This window comes from Papilio xuthus, unplaced genomic scaffold, assembly GCF_000836235.2.
Source record: "Papilio xuthus unplaced genomic scaffold, Pxut_1.1 DF827777.1, whole genome shotgun sequence".
Taxonomy (NCBI): domain Eukaryota; kingdom Metazoa; phylum Arthropoda; class Insecta; order Lepidoptera; family Papilionidae; genus Papilio; species Papilio xuthus.
Window position 1 is genome coordinate 7,506,761 of NW_013530872.1, and position 25,242 is coordinate 7,532,002.

Sequence of the window (25,242 nt, forward strand, 5' to 3'; positions counted from 1 at the left end):
TACCGAATGTTTTGCTTATAAAAAACTGTTGTTACATTTTGTACGAACAATAAGTGGAAAAATAACGACATGATTTTCGACCACACCCCCACTTTTCCACATTGATGGTTCAAACAACAGACCTGTAATTTTTCAAACAGCGCTGATCACTTAATATCAAGTAAATTACATGCTTATTTTTCTGTCAAATATTCATGAATTTTTAATAATCTATGAATAGATGATCAAAATGTTATTTGGTATATATATTCTTGTTCTATAAACTTATGATAATAAACTGAGGCAATATTGACTTTATTGTCTCGACAAACAAAATAAATTACAGTAATTTTCTATTGCCAAGTTGGATAATAGTGATGTCTAAATGTACAAACAATATGAATGAAATATTTTTAACGTGCGATCTTGTCAGAGATAAAATCCTCAGCAATAACATCGTGACAGTAATAAATGATGTTATTGAACAGCATAGATAACATTAGCAATAAAAAAATAAAAGACTTTAGAAAATTTGCGACATTTCATTCGATATAAAGTACCCTCGAGATAAATAATCTTCAAGAGATTACGGAGTTTGAAATGAAAGATTTACAAGTCACGATAAACGCGTAATAATATAAGAGTAGGTATGTCTATTTGTTATCCAAGTTTGAATTGATTATTCATTCTCAAATACATATTTCTAATATCTTAGCAAACTTCTTGACAAATGGCTCTAAATGTTGTCATATCTTATAAGCTTAGACTTGTTGACCTTTCAAAGAAAAAGATTGATATTCTTTTTTAAGTAGAAATAAAGAACACGACACATTCAATATAACTCTCAACTTAATAGCAGAGCTAACAAATAAACAGTCCAAAAAACACAAGTGTTCTTAAACGACCCATACGATTGTTTGGTTCATATAAAAATACCATCAAATTGTGAGGATAGTCGTAGGAATAAAAAGCTATATTCCGATATAAGTTAAGCCAAGTTATTTCATATTAGAAAATATTTTTGAACACGTACGTAAGCGGGCATAATATACTAATTAGATTAACACCTTAACGCTATACCACGAAACCTTAACAAGGGGCGAGTAGCTAAGTAAGGGACATGTAAAATTATTTAAATTTAGTTTCTACAGCGAATTAATATACCAATAGGGAGGCACCTTTTTAAAAGCGACCTTGATTCAGAGTTATTAATTTCGAGTTGCCATGTAAATGAAAATGGCTGCAATAAACACCAGTAGTTATTAATATTTATCGATCAGTTAAATGTTGGGGCGAGTGTAGTGGCGTGCGCCGGCGCACTTGTGACTGCGCGGAGCACTGCACTGGCGTAAGTGCGGTTGCATAATTTATTTATGTCACGGCACGTAACTCTTGTTGGGACTAGACGGAGATACTAGCCGCCCTAATTACTTGTATCGTCTGTATAACTTACGTATTGTAACATTATCTTTGTAGCTGCTATGAATGAGGATTAATCTAGTTTGCTATGAGAAATCAGCATTCAATGATTCTGTTATCAAGTTGCAAAAGAATGAGGAGGAACTAAGTAGCTAATAAAGTCAAAAGCACTTGGTAGTTAAAAATATTAATATTATAATATTTCATTGGTTACGTCACAACAGTCGCTAAGTGGTTCGGATTAAATCCCGGACATCGCGTACCATAACTTTTCTCAACTTATCTATGATGAAGTGTCGTCTTGACATTGATCCAAATAAGCTCTGATAAAAGAGGATTCAGATGGCGGCTGTTGATTTTACTTGTTTATATGTATTTCCTTAACAGTATTTTAGGGGCTGCTGTATTTATTGCGACTATAAAACAAACATAACGCAAAATGTAACATTACAACTTTGTGTGTAATTTGAAAAAAAAATCATAGTATTAACATATAAATTAAAGTTTAAATTTAAATTAATGTTATAAGTATCAGAAATGATGATTATACTACGAATTTGCACTAAACAGCAAGTGGCACACAATATAAATTACTATAATAAAATTGACCGAAAAATACCATCGTTTGGAGACAGTCCATGAATAATATAAGAGGTTGAGGCGTACGCAGATTGGTTCGCTTAAAATAACTTAAACATTGCATCGGAGCGACGATCTCGGAGAGTAACCAGATCAATCAGCATCCGCGCCAGCATTCCGCGCCTTCGCTAAATGGAAAGCCGCGACAGACTGGATTAATATTACATCGGCTAATGGAACTGGGATTGAATCCGCATACCCGATGTGTCGCGCGTAATTATTTGACGCTATCGTTTGCCGTTTTATCGCAAATATCTCTCGTGTTTAGTGTTAACAATACACATTTGAGCGTATGATAGGGACTGTGATAATAATGATAGTAATCACTTACTATGTGACAATTTGATATGTTTCGGCCCAAAAATAAAACTTTGTCGTGTCGGCTTTTAATGGCTCTGACGTAATCAACTGATATAAATACATAATTGCAAGGTTAGATAATGGCAAATGTCGAATTTGCCAAAATGTAAGGATAAGGTTAACAAGAATGCTCAAAACAATTGTAGAAATTTATACATCGATCAAAATTAAATTAATAGTTTGATTGGATAATACAAATACTGAATACTTAAGCAAACAAATTACAATAAATTTTATCGGAGATCTTATTTATTTTGTATACGGCAGCAAAAATATTACGCTATAATTCAAGTAGCGTTAAATAATGTTATACAAACAAAGTGATGTCGAAAGGGCGACATAAAACAGACGGCGGTATATTTCGCCAGCAGGCAAGATAAGGAAAATCGAAGTAGACGTAAGCAAACGGCAATATCAGAGAGCGGGGAATAAAAACATTCGGCGGTCGGGCGATGGCGGCTCGCCAGCTCCCAGTGACAACACAATAAGGACACCGCTGTCGAAAGCAATCAAGTCGTGTTCACTTCACCGCAACCAATTTCATGAGGACGTACAAATGCAATTGCGCTCCGTGTAGTTACCGACCGATGTGAACATACCGATTGATTGCTATTGCTACGCTAGCGATGATCAGGGATTTACATTTCTTCAAGGGTTTGTTGAGTATTTGAGACGACGATTTTAAAAAAGCATTGCAAAAAGTCAAAATATTTCCGCTTCGGATATTTTAACCTTACAGATGATTCTTTGTCCTATCATTGTTTTTATTTATGTTAAACAAACATTAAACAAGTTTTACGATAGTAACTTGAACGTAAATATTAACGGCAAGTCTGGTGGGATGTTCCAAGTGAATTTCAGTAGCTGGCGGTCGGAAATGGGGAGCGAAACTTAATGATCGCGACAGCCCGCCGGGAGGCTGTGTTCTATTCGACGGCAAATTGAATCTGCGAAGAGCTATTAGTCGACACCGCTGCGGCGAGCCCCTCCGCCCGCTCAGACGGCCGCGCTCGTCTCCCTGCCTCGCTCTTACTGAATGCCATATGATACTTTTTTAAATTCTTAATACTTCTTGTAAAGAAAGACTATATTCTTTTAAACAATATGATGGTACTAGTAAACCTTGGCACATATTAGCCTAATAAAATTATATGTTATCAATAAAAATAAAATAAGAGAGAGCTTTGCAAAAAAAAACACTATTTTACAGCACGATTTTTTGTAAATATCAATGATAAACTACGTATAAGTTAAGGGTGCAAAGTTCTCACAAAACCTCTACCAAGTTGGGAAGCAAACTTAAGAATTTACAAACTCTGGAATACTTATAACATTTTGATTAGCTTCAGTAATAAAGTTTAGTAGAAACTTTTTACATTCAAACTCAATAATATTTAAATATACGAATACAACAAAATTTAAACCAGACAGTGTAGATAATTTTATTAGAATACAAGTACCCTCGTTCCACCTCTGTAAATAAATGTATTCTTGTTGAGAATCGGTATCGTAAAACTTTTCCCATACAAAATTTAACTGGCTCGTACTCGAGTCGATATAAATTATTCTTTTCTCCACGGAGCAAGATTTTCTGCTTTATTCGAGCAAAAGCACAAGCGGCGGGAGGCAAATTGGATGGGATTGCGACATATCTTGGCTGGCGGCGAACCGACGAAATGCGGGTAAACTGCTCTCATTCCGCTTACTACTCTTTTCAAATAGGGAAAAACGCGACTCTCTTTAGCTGATGTGCCTTTATTGTAAAAGGATTATTCACAGTAAAGAGATCGAATTTCCAGAGTTGTATCCAATACAAATAACGCTGTGATAACATTGTGTATCGAAAAAGACTTTTGTGTAACGTAAATAAAACTCCTATCAAATAAATATGTTATAAAAGAAATATTCGTATTAAAACATGTCGTATAAACATTTCCCTCACATAAACACTGGGAAGACATAAAAATCAAATATTTGCTTTGAACTGGCCGTCGATGATCGGCCAATTTATAAAGGTAGCGCATAAAATGTGAGAGCTGAAGATAGGTAGGTAATACCGGGCACGAGCGTCGGGTTCGCCGGCATTTTATTTTAATATCGTGTCGACTGCACGCTTCCGACCGTCCACAATCCTCCCCATACCATCCAAGCTTTATCCACTGCAATATTCATGCGCATTGTGATTCACAAACGTCCGTCTTGCTACTACCGACACCCGTTCAACAAAAAAACAACAACTCGACACAACAATCCGGTGCATCCGCGCAGCCAATGAAAGCGTTGTTTCAAAAGTTTTTAATTACAGCTCTAGCTTTATTTACGCCGTTAACATTCATAAAGACCGCATTAAACCACGGACAATTTTAAAAATGGTAAATTCTAATAATAACATGCTTATAGTCTTTTTATTAGAATCACAAATATATTTTAATTTATTCTTCCGTTTCAATCCTAAAATCCGATCACACTAAAAATACAATATATTATTAAGGAATATTCTAAGAACCATTAATTTTATCATAATTTTAAGTATGTCATAATTTTAAGAGCATGTAAATCGAGATACAGAATAAAAATTCTGGCTTTTATAAAAGTATTTATACCACCAGTTAAGTGTTTTTATTTACAACTGGTAGAAACGAAACTAAAGGGTTGGCTTGTAAACTCGGTGTTCAATTACACTTTATGCTTTAGTAAACTGTTAACGAGTTTAGTAAACACGCACACAAGCTCACAAGTGCTAACATGAAACTACACACGGCACTTTACGTGAGTCGGTTCTCCATCGGCCTCGGAGACCGCGTTGACAAGTCGAGTGGCAGTTTACGTACATATTATGCGTTTGGCGAGAAAGCAAGGTCCGGAAGAGGCACACCGATAGCATACAGATTTAGACCGGCTGCATTTAGACGCGTGAGATCACCCGATGCATTAACGTTACGTTGAGCACGGCCGGTGAGAAAGCACGCAGTAATATATCGATTATTCGATATTATCGATTGAATTATAGCGTTAACAATAACAATTACAACAGCACATTGCTGTTAAAACATTCATTTAAAAGTTACACTCGAACACGCTATTAGAGTTGAAAACAAGGACGTCTTAGTCACGTTATACGAGTTACATTTTTAATGTCGAACGTAAAATAACAAAACTGGTCTCTTTCATTTTATAAGCATGGATTGTTCCTTCGTATCAATAGATAAAATATACAGATAACGTAATGATTACACTTTACAATCAGATCATAGAGAAAAAAATGTTGATTGGAAATCGGCTTACCTACTTAATGACAGGATAAAATATTTTGATTTTGATTGGCATGCAATGAAGGTTTGATTATACTTTGTGTTTGTGTACTTACGTGTGAGTTGACATTGTTGGGTGGGTGGTTCCGGGGAGCGTCGCCGGCCAATGCTGCGAGGGGTAGTCGCGGCTTTGTCGACAACGCGTTGGTACGAGGTGAAGAAGCGCATTTTACAGCAGCCTGACAACAAACAAATTAAATTTAACCATAAATACTCGAACAATATAAATACTTTATTCTATGTTACATTTATGCAAAAAGGATTATTCCGGAAACAAAATTAACCTTTTTTCTTATCTTCTCACGCTTAATTGCTTTCTTTAATTATCTACCTGAAGTATATTTGATTTAGTTTTAAATTGGTAATTTTTCCCAAGGGAATTGAAACACGAAATATTTTGTAGGTAACAAATAAATACTTCAGCAAGCCAACATCTATCCCACAATATATTCACGAATAAAATCGTATCTAATGGATTAGAGCGCCAGACGAAGTACATTATATTCGATGACAGACTAATATGAGATACAATTCATAGTTTTATTGATAAAGTAAAGACTGTAGCAAAGAGAAATAAATAAAAATTCTTTAAATTAAAAAAAAACTTGGAAGAAAATAAATGGCAAATCACGATTTCAAATAATTCACAAGGTCTAAATTGACGCGTGAGATTATCGTGGGCGCATTCCTCGTGAGACAGTCATTTCGTAAAGCTGTAAAACTACGAGGTTTCCTGCTGAATTTATTGATGTCAGACATATTATGTTAGACTTGGTTGCGAGATGTTTTATCTCATAATCGAATACAAATGCCAAATGTTCTTAGCTTTTAAACATGTTATATTAGACAGTTTAAATAATCGTAGTGTCTAGTCAAATTAATGAAAAAAAAAGTTTAATATCTTTTAAATTTTTTGAACTTTGAATTTGAATAAATAAAATTATCTTATATTCATATCTAAACGTTTTAAGCGTCAAACAAATTGTATCCTTTGTATAGCAAAATTAATAAATTTGTACATGTATTTCTCAACTAAAGTTATTACACAAAATAAAAGTGTTTACACATTTATTATGTCTGTGTACTCCATTTGCGATGTTAACTACGTGTACTATGATGTATTAGAGTGCAGAAAGAACTCACGCAAACACTTGTCGCTTTTATTGAGCCTTTAAGCCGCAGTCGAGCTCTACTACAAGTTAATGCTTTTAACGTTGATATTAAACACTGCTACTACTATATGTAAACAGTTGGATTCATCCTAATGTAATAACGAGATTCAAAATGTAGTTATGTAATCTTGATCCAATAAAACAGAAGATAAAACATCTAAAACTTGTTTAGATTAATCGAATACAATAAAAGTAAGCAAATTTTATTACAGTATGCGGAATTATTTAATTTTATATTAAAATGTTTAATGATTTTTTGCTACTGAATCATGTTTTTGTATGTTTATAAATAAAGTAGCTGTAGCCCACGACTCCTTCCACGCGGAATTAAAAAAAACTTAATTAGTACCCTATGTGTTCTTCCAGGCTATCTCCATCTTTGCCAAACTTCAGCGATACCTTCTTACAAATATCCGTCCATCCATACATAAAAACATTCGCATTTATAATATTAGTAGGAAGTAGAACTTTTGAAAAGTATTTTAGTATTAATAACTTGTCTAGGTTTACGAAAGTTATAGATCGCCCTAAAGCTACAGAGTGAAGCTAACAATTATCCAAACACAACATCCGGTATCGACCACTAACACTTCGCATTACGGAAGCACTCTACCTAAATGCCACTAGCAGTCATCCGTTTACAGAGTTGGATCAAAACTTGCATAACACAATACAAAACTACTTACAAGTTGTTAGTTTTAGTACTGTTATAACTAAACGAGCAATTTAAGTAAACATTAAATCATTAACTCCCTTTAAAACAACTGTGTGATCAAGAACGTTGTATAATCAAACCATGCTCCTAGTAAACGTTACTTGTTTGAAATGAAAAATAATTAATCATTAAATTTAAAAAGTCCCATAACAAAAGAAATAAATTTGTGAAAGACGTCATTGAATTTTTTAAGAGTGCCTTAGTAATTTTTTGTAGTCATAATAAAAGGTTAAATTTGAATTTATAGTCAAAACACAATATAAAAACCATTTGCTTACGCATATTTTCCAACGATAAAAAATAATTAGAGCGTATAAAAATCTAACACTAAATGTCTAGTTCCTGTGCGTTCAAATTGTTTAAAATAATATAAATTCAAATAAAATATCACTAAATTTTTACCGGACATTGTAATGTCGAGTCGTATTTCTTGCCTTCCTTCTCTATAAAATTATTGTTAAGCAAAAATTGTTTATTGTAGAATATTTTAATAGCGACCGAAAAAGAGCGTATCATCCAAAAATGACATGGTCGCAGGCATTAATTTGGCCTTAAAACGGCTTTCCCACGGGGAGAACAACCGCCCGCAGAAAAATAGCTCGCCGCGATTTCTGTGAACTCGTGATAACTTTTTTTATGAGACTGAAATGAATTGTATAAAATCTTTTGTGGCAGCCAAATAAAGATCTCGGGAGAATTTTGTTTTCGTCACAGTACTAAAGAGATTTATTCGTTGTAAAATTAAATTTATCTACTGCGGACTCGTTATTATTCTCGCGATGAATTTCCGAGTGCTTTAATGAAAACGTTTATGTTGTTGAACGTTTAGTACTTAGTTAAAGGTCGTCGTTATTAGGCGGCTATAAAGAGTCATGGGAAAATTTTATTGTTATACTTGTTGTTAAATAATTACTATGAGCAATTTGGAGAGTCGAATGTTAATAGAGGCCGTGTTTATAAGATTGTATCTAATAATTAGCATCGGTTAAGGCGGCTCGCAACGTGAACGGCCCGCCGACAACGCTCATTTACCGTAATTGCTTTACCAGTAACAAATTAATTACTAATGTGACAAGTTTGAACACGAGCATTACGAGGCAATAATAACAAAATTATTGATCGAAGAGTTATTACGTACCTACTAATTTACGTAATTGGGTTAGCTAATTTGTGTCAAAATATGTTCACTTTTAAAAATAACATAGTGGATAGTATTATAAAATGCTAACAAATGTTAAACAAACATCAACTACTGGACGTTTTCTTAATTTAGTCTGTTTATATGTTGACTGTTTAGTTTGTGAGGACATGAGTAAAGAACATGTCAAAACAATTTGGCTCGCTTTTGAATAATATGTTCTATGATTAAATAACCTGTTAGTTTTGTCACCAGCATGCTTAGTCGTGATTCATCGCTGAAAAAGTACTTCTTGGCAGAGATCCAAGGAACGTAAATATTATACATTATGTAGCACACAATATGTGGCGAAACCGATGGAAATTATCGCATACTCGATAAAGTTTTACATACATTTTCTCGGTACAAAGCCAAATGGAATGTTTACATCGATTGAAAAATTAGGTGCGCAAATCTGACGCTCACACAATATTATTTATTATACGGTACATTTGTTGGTGGGCGTCGAATTCTTTCCTATCTAACTATGCTATAAAATGTAACAAGACTAAATTTGTGGAAACATGTTAAATTTAATAAATATTTCTGAAAAGATACAAAGCTTGTTATTTCTTTGTACGTCTACATATCATTACGAGAATTATTTTAATGGGTTTCGAGGAAATTTTAATAGAGACTGAATACTGTAACTTGGGATTCAGAATAAATACATCAATAAAAACATATTTTCTTAGCAGTTATTTGTATATCAGTTAGAACGTAGTTATCTCTTTAAAAATAAAACTTAAATGCACACATAAAACTGGTAGTAAATTTTTGCACGTAACGACCTTGCTCCTAATAATCATGAATCCGGGTCGGACGTCGGCGCTGAGCACCAAATTGCATTTTGTTTTTAATCCGGCGACGACCGCAGGCTGCGACGTCGTTGGAGTTCAATTTTCCGGAATCGTTTAATTACTAGCGACACGGCGGCTCATTAATTAAGTCATCAGAGTTAGCGCGAGTAAGCGCTTAGGATTAGATACCAGAGTGTACGGTAATGAATGGTTATGCGATCCTAGTAGATGCAAGCGTGCGCAATCAACTATTCCTTTAACCGGTACAACTCTAATTGATTGGTTGAACTTATAATATATTTACACTCGAGTAATTAGTTACACAGTTGTTTAATAATCAAACAAATATATACAACATAATATGTTTATGATACACAATTAATATTACCATGAAATTAATAGCATCCAAGCCGTTATATCTCACATTGTTATTACTAAAAACTAATCCGAAATATACACGTTTGTAAAATAACAGTGTGAATTTCCTAGTGTAAATAAATATGGTTTTTACGTACTTTAAACAAATAAGCAAATCTATAGAAGGTCAAACTAATTCATATATTATCTGCGTGGTTAAAGTAAAAGTGGTTAGAAATAAAATCTACAAAAAAAGACTGTACCAAAAGTAATAACTATTCAATCTTAAATTTACAAAAAATAGATAGCCATTGATAAGAAATAATGCATTATTAGCAGTTAGAGCAAAAAACATTTACACGTGTATAAAAGTAATTATGTAAAATTGTTAACAAGTGATACATTGTTGTAATATTGCAAAGAGCATCTTAACAATTATTATTTAACAAAGCAAGCAAAAGACCATGAAAGGCAAAAACTCCTGCCTCGTGTGATTTTTTATCGCTCTATTTATAGATTTACATTTAATTTTGGTATTTAAACTACAATAGAAAAAATTCCATTAGCCGACTGAGTTAACGTGTGATCTGTTTTAATTTACATTTATAATTGAGTTATTTTTCCAAATTTGATAACAGCATTTTACTCAAAAACTTACAATATTATACGCTCTGTTTGTAGAATACTATGTTTTCTCTTTAAATATTTATTGTACAGTGCAAAAATAAGTAAACAAAATGTATAAAGAATTATTCAGCGGAGAACTCACGGGGATTAAGTATTATCCAAACAAGAGTATTTCTTGTTACGGCTAAACGAAAGTCGGTCGAGTTCTTGCTTACATTACTGTGCAAAGCCACAATGTAAACAATTCTGAACGAATCAATTTGACTGCGATAAATTCACGAGCAAACAAACCGCTAATAAACAACGTCAAAGTGCGACGGAGTCCCGCGCCGACGCTCGAGTTAATAATAGATTTACGATGGTGTACGATAGCGGAATAAGGAAGCAATTAACTGAGGGGGTGTAATAGAAATATTTGTAAACGGTTGTCGCGGCCGTCGCGTGCCGGCTGGCCATTACACCGCCGAGCGGCCAGTCGGGCGGGGTGGCGGTGACCTACTGTATTCACCCTACACTTTATTTAAACAATTTTTCGATATGTTGTCACCTATTCCTTCACTTAAACTAAATTGTTTTCAATAGAAGCAAATATTTATGCTTACGTTTTTAATTTTTCCTAATTTTATTTCGGCCAGAAATATAATATATTTAGTACCGCACATAGTCCATAACCTTAAACGCTTTTTAAACCTAATTATCCAGAGCTAAGTCATTAGTTAACAGTCTAAAAGAGCAGGAAATATTGGTCGACTAACTTAATGACCTATTTAATATAATTATTAAATTAATTTAACAACGGCTTTCTCAAACTTTGTTACTTAATGACAGACAAAAGTGGGATACCAAAGTGACTTTCAGTTATTTGTATAAAAAAATCAAACTATTATAAATTCAGGACACATATCATAAAACAAATATTTTTTCGTATTAAATGGTCATAAAAATCTGTACTAATTGTTCTAGCCATTAACTACGTACGTAAATAATACAATCAAATAGAGAATTTTGGTATTAGCTACCTAGGTCTTGCGTAGCAATCTTCGGTGGGTGCTTTATTACGTTTGAGTGTTTTTACAAAACGTTATATTACAGCATGTACTTCTGAAAGGGACCCCCCACATATCGATAGCTCCAGTTAACCGCACGTCGTTGTTGCGGTAGACGGGTCACTTAAACGTTAATAAACAAGTTTGCTGTTTCTGGAAGTAATAAATTGCCTTTACATTCTGAAAGGCTGGCCACCTGTCATGATAATACAAAGACTTCTGTTTGCTAAGTTTTTATAACTGTCACTTTTGAATATGCTATTACTGTTATATGATGGTACGACTGTATTATGATATCTGTGGAGTTTGCGACTTTTTGTTAATTAACTCTGCACTATTATAGTATATAGTAATAGAACTGTGGTCATTCATTATATAATTAAATATATAAAAAAGGCGTTAAAGCTTTACTCCTACATATTTTGTAGAGTTATAATCAAAATTCTTTACGAGACATATAAAAACATTTTCCATTATTATATAAGCCACAATACCCTTAAACAAGTTATCTTTATTATTCAAATTACTCCGGGATTAAATTGAAAATGTATTTAATAATTCCCGTTATTAAAATAACATGATCCAATCATGAATACTATTAATATTGGTTTACACAAAACGATGGATAAAGTAAACTAGGTTACAAAGCAATAAATTCAAACTTATTCAGGTATATTAAATAATTCATGGACATTGTTGAATAAATCTACTCCATTACCTATTCGTAAAGCCGCCAGCTTCAATTTGTAGTGATAGTAAAATGAAGGCTTCGTTGTGTTTATATTCATATCCAACTAAGTAAATGCCTTCGGGGCCGGGTGTTCAGAGAAAATTGATTTCGACGTAACCGGCTGACATCTGTGTAGCCATTGTTAAGGTTTCAACATTATGTAATGTTATTATAATACACATGATACGGAAAAAAAATTATTCTCACGTCTATTAGGCATTTTACTCGAGACAGAGATGGAAAATGATATTTTAGTTGAGGTTAATGGCCTTTGAAGTCATGGTTGACCCCTTGTGAGACCTAGAAAGTTTTACTTTGTCATACTCAATTTGCATTATGTTTTTTCTAAACATTTTTGACGATAATTTATAACAATATACCTAAGAGACGGGCATCTTGTTTTAGAAATTAGTGCATTTTTCTTTTTTTCATCATTTTTCTTTAATCTAGATAGATTCTTCTATCATAGACTATTTAAGTAATAGTCGTTAAGCCGACAATGTGTTCAGTAAGTACTTAATACTTATGATATACTGTTTCATACACAAGTTAGTAAATATTATTAAGTAGTTAGTTCCGATGTAGCGTCACGGCAGCGCTTCTAACTTCACCGCAAACATTTGCTCTAGCTTGACGTGCGCTGAACGGTAATGGTGCAATATGTTACACATGTTTGTATTGTGTCGAGCAATAATCGGTTATATGTGCTAATGTACACTTCACGGTCGCTAATCAATGTTTAAACATTAATTATGTTGCTACAGACTTTATATTTCTCTAACTACAATCCTACTATAAAACTTGCCATAACAACGGTCAATAAGCGATAAGAGCTTAAAGTCTGCAAATAATATTATAAAAACACGTAAAACAGTTGCTATGAATTATAAATCGGTTAATTTTGTTAAGTCAATTATGTTGAACAACATAATAGTCAAACTATTAAACGATAGAACGTTTTCTAATGTGTTTATAAAAGGTATTTATTTCAAAGTCAACTAGAAATGGAACAGTAAGACAATCACCGTACGAACGGGAAAGTTATTTAGTTTAACACCGCGTGCAAAGAGCGGCTGTACATTTTAAAAGCTGGCACATTGTTCGCACATTGCTCGGAGGGAAACTGTGCCGGTTTTGTTAGTAAATAGCAAATACTTATGCGCTTATCGAACGTCACACGAGTTGAACGTAACCATCGCACCGATAAGCCATATCAGACATACAAAGCAAATTTAAACCTTGATGACACGCCAGCATTAAATACCGTAGCAAGATTCATATCTTTAGATGTATCCATGTATATTTTTGTGTTAATATTAAACCGGTTCGGTGTTAGAGGAACTGTTTCAAAAGATTATCGCTGTAATGTGAAAAGATTCAGAGATCTTTCAAGATATGATGGTAAGTTCACACGGGTTTGGACAAATTTTAAATAAAAAGTATATTAAAGATCTTTAGGCTTACGGAATCTTAAACCGCTAATTACAGCTCGTGTCATGTTACTTTGACATTGAGAAGCATGAAATTGGATACAGATATTGTAAAATTAAAATCATGATCTGCCATATTAAAATATGGTCGTTGAAAAAACAATATTGTGAAAAAGTTGCATCTTTACTGAAAATGTAAAGATATGAATAACAGAAAATAGCCGAAAGTCAATGCAAAGGAGCATTAAAGATGTAGTCGGGGGCTCACGAGTGAATATAACTGTCAGATGCACTGAAATTACAGCTGGCGCGGGAACGCAAGCGTGAAGAGGGAGGCAAGGAGATGGAATAAAGGGGGTCTGAGGGTGGACCGTGGCGCACAATCGGTAAGAGTATCGTAATCAAATTTGAAGCTGAACTTCTATTAAGAACTCTTTACCCTAATATTGTTACATCATTAGTGTTTGTTATTTAATACAGTTTATTGTTTGCATTAATAGTTTACACAAAACCGGAATGTGAGTATTTATCGTTCTGCATCGTAAATATAGCTGAAGTATGTGGTAAGTGTTTGATATAGTGTGTACTAGAAAAGAATAAATCGGATATTTTCATTTAGCATAGTTCAAAGTATCCTCAGCACGCAAATAATAAATTTATTTAATGATGAACTTTACAAGCGATTTGCTTCACGAGTATCTAACACGCAACATGCACCGCAACATATTAAGTTTGTTAATTTATTATTTTTGTAAGTGATATCTTGTGCGTGTTTTATTTTCGCATTACTATACCGATATGTAAACCAATATGGAAATGAATATTGAGACTGGTTATAAAATACCTAATTACGAATAAATAATCATAAAAACACGATTAAAATGCAATAGATTTATATCACATTTTAATTTTAATGTATCATTAAAAAACAAAAAAAAACTTTAATTAATATTCTATTCATATAACAATTCTTAAGTGCCTCATATTGAATAAGTATGCGAAAATAGATGTTGCTTGGCATTTCGACGTTATCTAATTAAAATTTATCAAATATATTTCGTAAATGTAATACTTTGCTTTATAGAAAACTGTTGACGACAATAGATAAAGTAATTTATACGAGTCAGTTGGTCATCAAATTTTGTGATGCTAGATAAATTTCCCATGAAAGAAGACTATCCCATAATTACGTCAACGAAATTCATCGATTTTGATTTTCAATAAAGAGATGCGAACAAGGATGCGCTTGATATCTGTATCGAATTTAAAGTGTCTCTAACTAAATTTAAAACGGATACAGCTTTTTATACAGTGACATTAAAACGAAACAATGAACGTCTCCATTGTTCGTGCCTTTAATGTAATCTAAAAAGTAAGTAATTAAATGAAGTGTTACGTAATTAGGTCCTAACCTTGAGAAAGAATTTATATTAATAAAAAAAATGTTTTAGTCTTATTACGTCGTTTAATGATAAAAACGTGAAAGGAAGAAATTGCTTTGTAAAAAATTGCAGCTTTTCAGTCCCATTTATATTCACAAACTAAGCGTACTAGAATATAAATGCAGTAACGGTTGAATTAAATATAACTAGCGGCGTGTTTATAACAACAGGTATAAAACAAAGCAACAATCACTCCGACTTCCGCCTTCCCTCCTTACACCATTTGTTTGCATGCTCGGCTAGTTGATAAAAAATAAACTTTTTTTACATCAACTGCACAGCTTTGCTTCTTTTCTAAAACATTTTTTTGTTGAAATAAAAGGCACTCGAATTGAGTTGCCACTGGCACAAAGGCCGTAAACTGCATTTATATTCTTTTTATTCAAACTTTTTGCTCTACAACAAAGTCGTCACATAATTACATTTTTAAAATTTATTTCACAGGAATTCATCGCAAGCTTATAAAAGCGTTATAAAACTAGTAACTATATTTAAATAGAGAAGAAAAGGAATGTTAAATACAAGTAACATTTCGCTCAGCAAACAGTTTCGTAATGGGCGAAGTTTAATCGCAACTAACTTCCTACACTTATTTCGACTAGTGTCGACAACTTTGTACAATTTAAGGAACAGCATGGGCGGTAATAAAAGCAGAAGGCAGCGGTTTAAACTTTTCCCAGGTAAGTATTTATGTGACGACGTGCTAACATTGAGCCCCGGGGAGCTTCGAGGAGACTGGGGGGTGTCGCGGGGCGTCTGAAGACGAGACACTTGGTCGCCGCTCCCGCTCATGCTTCATCTTATAAAACTTATATTGATTTTGTTTAAGCACACGTTGGCGTTCAATCAAGTACACATATGTCACATTTCGTTTCTGAAATGCTGACATTAGTCTGCATATTAGTTTTTATTCAATGAAATGATCGTTTTATCAGTGCAGCAATAGCCGTAAGACTAAGCCTTATTATTTAATTATGATTTCTCATTTCTGAGCAACGGGCCGCATCCGCGGACCAATACCAGACCACTCACTCTGATAATGGGTCCCGATGGGCTTAAAACTATTCGGTGCTGAAACCGGACAGTTTATAATAATGTCTCACAAAAGCTTAAAGAATCTAATAAGATTGGTTTTTTTTAACAAGTGATACCAACATTTTTTTCATTTACAAAGTGATTAATAATAAACGTTAAGCCCGTGACCAAAAAGGATTCTGCAACATATGGTCTTTACAAAGAACTGTTTGGCCTCACTTTTTCCCAATAAAGCTTTTTGTAAGCAGGTAAATTCAATTTCGTTAAAGTCTTATAACCGAAGTATTATCAAGTATCATCCTAAAATTCACTTTTATTTAATTGCAATTGAATAATATGATTCGACAAACCATTCACGTATACATGTACGTATATAAATATAATCTTCTTTATTTATTGCAATTTCAGTTAACATTATTATAAAAAGGTAAAAGACAAATTCCGTTAGAACGGAAATGTTCTCAAGCATTTCATGTTAGAAGTTTATAATACAAAAAGTACGTTAGGTTAGCAACGGAGCGGATTAAAAGTATCATGACACTGGTTAATTCGATAAGGTCCTTGATTGAAGCGGGGACATGGTAAGCGCGGCGTGGGAAATAAATTCATTTACCTCATACCTACTTATTGTTTTTGTGGCCGGTGGCCGCCGACCGCTCCGATGACACGGTCACGCTGCCGTCAGTTTTTAATTCGACGTCTTTTATTGAAATAATTTTAAGTACGCGCACGTACGTTAAACTCTCTTTAAACCTTTTAATACCATTTAAATTTTAAAATTGTGAATTTCAATTGGATGTTAATTTCTCCTGATTAAAATTCGATATAATTGAGTCCAAACACTACTTAATAACCAAGCTTATTATTAGTATGTTACTTCTACCATTAAAATTTGATTGTGTGCAATTCAAATTAAGGAAATTATAATTTTATATTAAGCATCAATTGTTTGAGACATAATTATTGAATTTAAATAAAAATTTAAAGTTAATTAAATACTCTTAGAGACAAAAAATATATTTTTTGCGTCAAATTATCCATTATTAAGTTGCTTGTTGAAATCAATGCAAGATAGACCTTTAGAACGTAATTACAGATAATTTGAAATTGGAAGCTATTAAACAATAATAGTTCTTAATTGATAAAGCACATGATAGATTTTCGTTTCATTTTTAATAGAGGCTGACATCATGCAACAAAAGAGGTCAAAAAGGATTCTCAGTCTTCATTATTATAAAGGTCCCACGCAAGACATAGACTGGTATCAAATTATAAACGAAGGCCTTGGAAACCAATACTGCGATAAATTGTATGTGAAAAAAATCCTTTTCTTTGTATACGTAAACAATACATTTTAAAAAGGATTTATAAGTCGTATGGTGAAAGCGAACTCCAATATTTTACAGCTGACAGACATCTACTAATGGGTATTATGATTAAACCGAATTAAGATGTGACGAGCTCTTTATAAATTTAACTTAACAGATTAAGGATCGCTTTATAAACCCGATTGGAAAGGCGGGAAATGCGGTTTACTAGTTTATCTTTGGATTACCTCGGATTACCTACTCTATCTTTAATGTATAATACCAACAGATTTATTTTTATTATTTCAACATAGGTAAATTAGCTCATTGGAATCTACATTTGTTGTATAAGCGACTCAAAATTAAAGTTGTTCATACATAATATAATTAATACTAAAGAATAAATAAGACGCCAACTAGACAACTTACACAAGAATACATATTTTGAATAATAATATTTAAATCTTCTTAAAGTAATTTTCGTATAATCTTTTGCTAGACAAAATTTATTTGCCTTGTCTCAATATGTTAACGAAACGTTTTTTTTTTCAATATGAAAACGAAGAAGGCATTGATCGCCGGGTCAGAGAGGACAGCCGATTAGAAAGTATATACGACAAGATTATGTTTCTTTGGTATTTAACTACAAAATTACTTTACATTTTCTTTTAAAACTAATTACTAATATAAGTAGCGGTCTGTGTTATTTATTATGATTGAATTGAAAATATTAAAGGGATATTTATTACAGTTATAGTACTTAATTTTATAGGTGGTCGTAAGTATTCATTGTTTGGCAACAAACACATATAATATGAAGTTATGGCGTATATGATGTATATATGCGTGTATATAATATTGTATTAATACCGATTTCCAAAGAAACCGAGTCCCGCTTACGGTTGTTGACCATATGCTAGCTGTTTGGCTTTCGTAATTTTTGCAAAAAAAAACTGGTTTTACACAGAAAACTGCTTGCATTGTGTGCAAAAATTGCATAAACGTTGCACACCGCATGTGGTGAATTAAATAGGAGCAAAGAAACCTGTTCGGACCTATAATATACGCGCGCACTCCAATGGGCCACAAACGGCAGACCCGTCGCCATAATTTAGAATGTTAGCGCAGAATTCTCGTTTTATTGTGCATGACTTCAGCATACAAGACAAATTGTCGTCTGTGTACACAAACGAGCGAAAGCTCACTTAGACCAAATTTACACTTAGTGGGAGACCACAGCAGTGCACTTCTCGTACTGTACTCTCAGTGTCGTTCCACAAGTCAGCTGCTCACAATGGCTATACTATTTACAACATATCGACTACAAATCCCCTCAGAAAATGACTGCATATCATTATGTTATCATTCACATGAATTTATATTGACATATTAAGCTTGGTAAATAAAAGTACTTAGAGTTCATTCAATAGGTCATTGCACTTCCGAGACGACGTCCAAGCTATTACGGAGCGCCGTTTTTATAATGGAATTCACAAAAAGAAGACCATATAATTTTGCAAAATTAATCAATTGGTTACGATATCGTTTTGATTTGATAAAGTTAATTGGAGGGAGATAAATATTTTTAAAAAATTTATATTGTATTTGAGTAAATAGAATTGTAATACATATAGGTATGACATGAGTTGTATTATGTAAAGGTAAACAATAGCCGAGGATCTTCATTCGATAGAATAATAAATAGTTTTGCGTTATATACCTACCAGACCTAGTTTCCATACACTTCTTTACAAAGGAAACGTCTAAAGATGTAAAACAGAGGATATATTTTATGTGAATAATTACCTCGAGATCTTCATAGGTGCGAAATGCCATTATGGCGAAACCATCAATGATATCCTCTTCCCCGAGCGGCTCCTTCGACTTCTTTCTCCTGGCTGGAGGACGAGGCGGCTTCTCTCTCGCCGGAGACTCGTCCTCGCCGCTGTCCCCATCCTTAACTTTGCTCTCTCGCTGTGCTTGCATGCGCTGCGCCCGCTCCCTTCGCCTATTTCTTTGATTGCGCTGCTTCACTTCGTTTTCCATCGTTCGCACATTATTCGAAACACCCGACCACCGTGCTTCACTACACTAAAGTCCGCACTACACTTTTATCACACATTGTATACCTTGTTTTTATGCTTTGTAATTCGACGAATTACAAATACTGCCCGCAGAAAAAGACACTAGTGGTTTCCAATGGCGGATCGTACACCGTTGCCGCATTGCAAGTAAAATGGCCGCGTAACACTCAATGTGCTGTATTATTTCACATTTACGTAAACGGGGACATAATTACACTTATACTAATATATACTACAATAAAATTTAACAAGAACTAAGACAATAAAACGATAAATTAGATTTATACATTATTCTCTGTGTTCGGAATCAGTCAATAGTCAATACAATGAAAGGTGTTGCACGACGCCAACGCTGCGTTGCGGTCGCGATGGTGAACTAAAACAGGGCTACCAACATAACGCAAAGAACATTCCGCGATATCGGGCGTCATTGGCAATGTGGCTGTCGGTTATCCTCTTCTAACACTTATGGGGTTCTCTTTCTATGTCATAAGGTGAATATTATTTTGTTGACCTATTTTACTCTTAATTAGTAAGATTTACTATAAATTTTGATACTTAGGACACAAATAATATATTTGCATATTTTTAGGCTTCCTATATATTAAATATAATAAAAACTATCGATTTAAAATAAAATAAATTGTCCAGTATGTGCACGTACAATTTTTATTATTTAAGTTGGTACCATGTAGTATGAACACGTTAGATGTATTGCATTACATATTTTCTAAATGTTTCACGGAATTTTAGAACGTAAACCTTAGGTTTAAGGTCTGAATTTGTGTTTATGGGTTCGTTTTGAGAGGTGTTTTGTGTTACCAGTTTGAAACGAGTGAGTGTGAAGTTTGCGCATGTTCGTCTTTGACATTTTGTGTTGAGATACGTTCAAGATAATATTTTTATTATAGTTGTTTGAATTTGTTATTTAATTTTTAAATGTAAAAAAAAAAACAATTATTATTTTTCATACTAAACAAATAGATTTGATAAATCGTATAAATATAAGTATAAGTATTAAAGGGTAAATTTTTGAATTGATTAAAAAAAATTAACTGTGTGATGTTCCTGCTTTTATACAAGCCCATGCTATACTTTATTTTCTCTATATAACACAGTGTGTATGAATAATTTGTTTCAGCACTACATAACATAACTTTCTGGTCCCTAACACAGAAAGGGTTAGGCAGGGATCATGAATATCCATTTCGTGAGATCTTCTATGAGATTCTAGAAAAACAAATAAGATCACCAGAAACCAGCAATAAACATTCTCCTAGGATCATGTTTATTTCTGGTTCATTATACATACCCCAATCAATACTTTTCGCCGTGGCTTGGTCTTTTGTATAATAATAAACTAAGCAAAAGAAACTGCTGTTATACTTATATTACCGGAGGTCTAATTTGACCCCCTTTTCCTTCCCATCCTTTTGTTATAAGGAAAGGATGGGAAGAGGATGTGGATATGACGGAGTAGGGGATGCATAGGATGGGGATAAAAGAAAAAACTTGTGTTGTTCCGGGCTATATTCCAAATCTGTCCCAAATTACAGTGGGATCCTTCCAGCCGTTTTAGAGTCCCCTTCCAATAAATATCCATCTATCCATCCATATTTCCAAATATTTGCATTTATAATAATAGCAACACAAAAATGATTTAACTATCCGAAATTAATCCGAAGAGTAACCTGATACTTCCAGTTTTTTTCTTTTTATTTCCTGAATTGCATGTTAAATGGATTTGATAACTCAAACATCAGATGAAGAACAGATATTTATAACAATTTCCTTGCTCACTCTGGTATTCAGTACGATTGTACTTTTGGATAGTGGTCGGAGGACATGTACTTCCTTGCTGCCTGCATGCCCTGGAAAGATTTGAGAGATATTCTGTCCCTGTTTAGATGCAAATGTTAAGACACCTATCAGACCAGTGTTGTAAAAAAAACTTGTTTGTTGGATTTAGCCATAATCTAAGGCGTCCCAGGTACAAAGTTTATCCGTCTCTAAGATAATGAGGACATCTTTTTTATTTTACTTATTTTATAAATTAAGAAATAATAATGTTATAAAGCGTTATATTAATATGACTAAACAGATTATGTAGATTACTTAGTCATATGGTTGATGATGAATAATTTAATATTCAGAATCATAAAATTAACATAATTATTACGCACGGAGTATTCGATACATAACATTAATATGGATTCCTAATTTCCTATCAGTTGTTCGTGTGATTTGACGGAGTGAGGTTGTGTAATCTCATGATAATTTAAGTAACTTTGGTATAAAATAATTTGTTTATTATCTCTTTGATTCCTGAGTAGTGTTAGTCAACGCTGTTTATTAAACAAGGTAATTTTGTCATAGTATAACGTAGTTTTATGTTTTTAAAAATTTGCAGTAATGACGCCGATTTTCTACAAGCCGGTGTTTGTACGCATGTGATAATAATAGTAAATGAGTAATGTCGTTTTTTTAAATGTCACGGACGATATCATCTGTGAACTTATCACAGATGTTATTACGTTTTATAGGACAGGCAAAATAATTTTATTTATAATTTAATCAAATTTCAAAATTACACATAATTACCAATGTTGGTACCATGTAGTTTTTAATTTGTCTTTTCTTCATCCTATTGTTAAGTATTTTGGTGCAACTTTGGTTATTTTTAAAAATATAAAAACAATGTTTTGAAATATTTAAATGCTTATTAAGTTTTCTATTATGTTTGCTAATGGAAACGCCTGACGGAAGCATATTTTCGTTTTCTATTTAATATTTATGTTGAACAACCATAATAACGTCTGTACACGCTTCGCAAAGGGGAGGTAAACGGTGTTCGTTTTACGACGTGACCTTACATTCCATTGTTTATTCTATAAATTGCCGACATGCACGTCCCCCTATTCCACAGTCATTGAATTGATTTTGATTTTTAAAATCATAAAAGAAAGCGGCATGTTTCTCGTGTAGTTAATTACTTCCCTTAAAATAAAAGCTATTATTTTAGAGTGTTAAATCGCATCATATGCATAATGGGTCCGTAAAAACTTGTTGTTTCTGATTATATCGACTTTTTAGAATTGATAGATATTATTAATGGGTCACTGAGGGAGAAACTTTAATGACTTTGAGTATGGCAGTTAAAAGCAACTTAATCATTACCATGTGTATTACAATGCTTAACAAAATTTGTTCATATTCCCAGATGTGTATTTATTTAACTTTCTGTTAAAGAATCTTTTTGGTATCCTTTTCCAATCGATATCCTTAACCTTCGTAAGTCCAACCAGTGATTATATTATTACAAAAAATCTATTTTCTTTTATTTCTTGTAATTGGACGTTTAATTTAAATACCTTTTGTATTTATTGTTTCAGCTATTAAAAATGTCAGTGACAGGTATAAACCGTGCTATTATAATGACATCGATTGTCGGTATATTGGTGTCGACGTATGCACTGTACGTGGAGATGGCAGCTGAGGCGCGGCCCGGCTACAAGGCCCTCTGCGACCTTTCTGAACACGCGAGTTGTACACGAGTGCTTACATCTGAGTAAGTAGTACATTCTTTCATTTTAAACGTTATCCGTGTGGGTTGAAAAACAACAAGGCTGTGTGCTATTACAGTTACAGATTGTAATCTATGTTATATATCCAGATCTGCTTAGCTGTTCTGGAGTTACGAGGTAACAAAAAGTTATACTTTAAAGTTAAAATTTAGAAGAATACTGGTTTAGTTTGTTTTCAACTTGGGAATAAGAGAAATATATAATATTTATTGTTAAAAAACTCGCATATTATTATGCATAAAATATGGTATTAGAAGAATTAATATTAATATAATTAATATAAGTTTTTCGACTGTCGAATAAAATTGTTTACTCGCGAGATCAGTAACAATTTTATTTTTGATATTAACAACGTTAATATGATTTGTTGCAGATTTTCTAAAGGATTTGGATTTGTGCCCGAAGATTCATCTTTCGAGGTTCCTAACTGTATATACGGGATCGTCTTTTATTGCATTGTGATATTTTTATGTAAGTTGGTGTTTTACATTTTATACCAACTAACAATACTTCTAGAGACATACTTAAAAAGCAATTGCTTATTAACTCAAATGTAAATAAAGAGATATTCCGTAACGCAATTGGAATAGAAAATAGAATTGGAGTAAATGACATAAGGGGAGTGTTTTTCATAGAGTTTTCATGCTTCAGACAGTTGCAAATTGTAATTGTATTTGGTCATTTGTAAGTGACCACCTTATCTAATAAAAAAATATGCTAATTGAATAAACGGAATAAAAACTACTGCGAGCAGCTTGCGTGTAAGTAATACACAAACGGTTATAATTGATTGTTAGTTTGCAGTAACAAAAACGAATTATAAATAGCCGTATTACGGACTCGAAGTATTTTTATAGGTTGGTTAATATAGTTATGATACTTATTAGAGTGACAATATTTAAATAAATAAAATAAAACATAAAGCTAAATGAAAAACACGTATTTGTCTAGTCTTTTTTTTTCTTATTAAATTATGTTTATTATTTCTGTGTCATCATTATTTTTTATTGTCTTTTATTTGACTTAGTTTATGGCAGGCAATGAAATAATTGAACAATTTACTATAGTAGATATTAATAATTAAAATAATGATGATGTACTACGGTAATTCGGTTTGTATTTATGATGACGTCATCGTCTAAAATGCAATCACGTGGTTTGATACAAGCCATTCATCTTGTCCACCTTTCCCTGATTTAGTGCTTTGAGGAGGCAATTTTCGCGTCACCATAATTCATGTTTAGAATCCGTGACTTGTGCAGTGTACGCTGGCTTGTGCAAACTGCTTACTACGATTATTTGCCCACTATGATTATTTGCCCACTACGATTATTTGCCCACGATGAATATTGGTTCACAACGCTTATTTGGTAGCTCACGAGCCGTGAGTAACTGTTATCGTAAAGTTCTTACAACCGTCTATTCCTGGGAAGTGAGAAAGATTTCGAATACGATTCGCACGTAAAGCACTTTATTGCTGTGCACTTAACCACTTGAATTTCGTAAACGTGTTAGGTATTCAACATGGCTTTATGTAATACGTGCTCTTTTGAATACTAAAATTAGGATTCTGATAAATTTACCTGTTAAGATTCTTTATGTCGACAAAAAGCAAGTAGCTCTGTTTGACCGTTAAATCGCGAGAAAGTTTTTTTTATACATATTTCTTTTATTTGCAATTGATTAGTTCTGTGGTTTCGATATATTACAATCTTACATTTCACACTGTGAAAATCTGTAATAAGTATTAATTATAATAAATGTTTTTATTTTTATTTTCCAGCAACATATGATCACGCAGCAGTAGTGCGGCTGCAACAGTTCCTGTGCCTAGCAGCGATGGCGTCCTGTGTGTACCTCGCTTACCTCTTACTATTTGTACTGTTAGATTTTTGTATAGTTTGCGTTTCAACGTATGTAGTTAATGGTATGCTTCTAGTCTTTGTAAACAAGAAGAAAAATTTCCTGTCTGCCAAAAATAAATAAGCGAATTACAAAGATTGAAATAAAATAAATGTGCAAGCTTTA

General features: G+C 33.1%; 2 protein-coding genes across 5 annotated transcripts in view; one reads left to right on the forward strand and one right to left on the reverse strand.

Moving 5' to 3' along the window:
- The window catches only part of LOC106115585 (fibrosin-1-like protein), a 54,474-nt gene extending 34,466 nt beyond the window's left edge, over positions 1-20,008 (reverse strand). The window contains exons 1-2 of the mRNA XM_013309014.1: positions 19,353-20,008; positions 5,765-5,887 (exon numbers count right to left, since the gene is read on the reverse strand). Of these exons, the coding sequence (XP_013164468.1) occupies positions 5,765-5,887; positions 19,353-19,592 (363 nt within the window). The 5' untranslated portion in view covers positions 19,593-20,008. The remainder of the gene's footprint in view (positions 1-5,764; positions 5,888-19,352) is intronic.
- A 45-nt stretch (positions 20,009-20,053) lies between these two features.
- Vkor (Vitamin-K epoxide reductase) lies at positions 20,054-25,242 on the forward strand. 4 transcript variants are annotated; one of them, XM_013309404.1, is made up of 4 exons: positions 20,054-20,124; positions 23,023-23,198; positions 23,588-23,685; positions 24,998-25,242. In XM_013309404.1, the coding sequence occupies exons 2-4, from the start codon at positions 23,032-23,034 to the stop codon at positions 25,198-25,200; spliced, it is 468 nt and encodes a 155-aa protein (XP_013164858.1). In that variant the 5' UTR covers positions 20,054-20,124; positions 23,023-23,031; the 3' UTR covers positions 25,201-25,242. The 4 variants fall into 4 exon arrangements, with proteins under 4 accessions (XP_013164858.1, XP_013164857.1, XP_013164859.1 ...); XM_013309403.1 differs by lacking the exon at positions 20,054-20,124 and adding an exon at positions 21,875-21,991; XM_013309405.1 differs by lacking the exon at positions 20,054-20,124 and adding an exon at positions 22,368-22,470.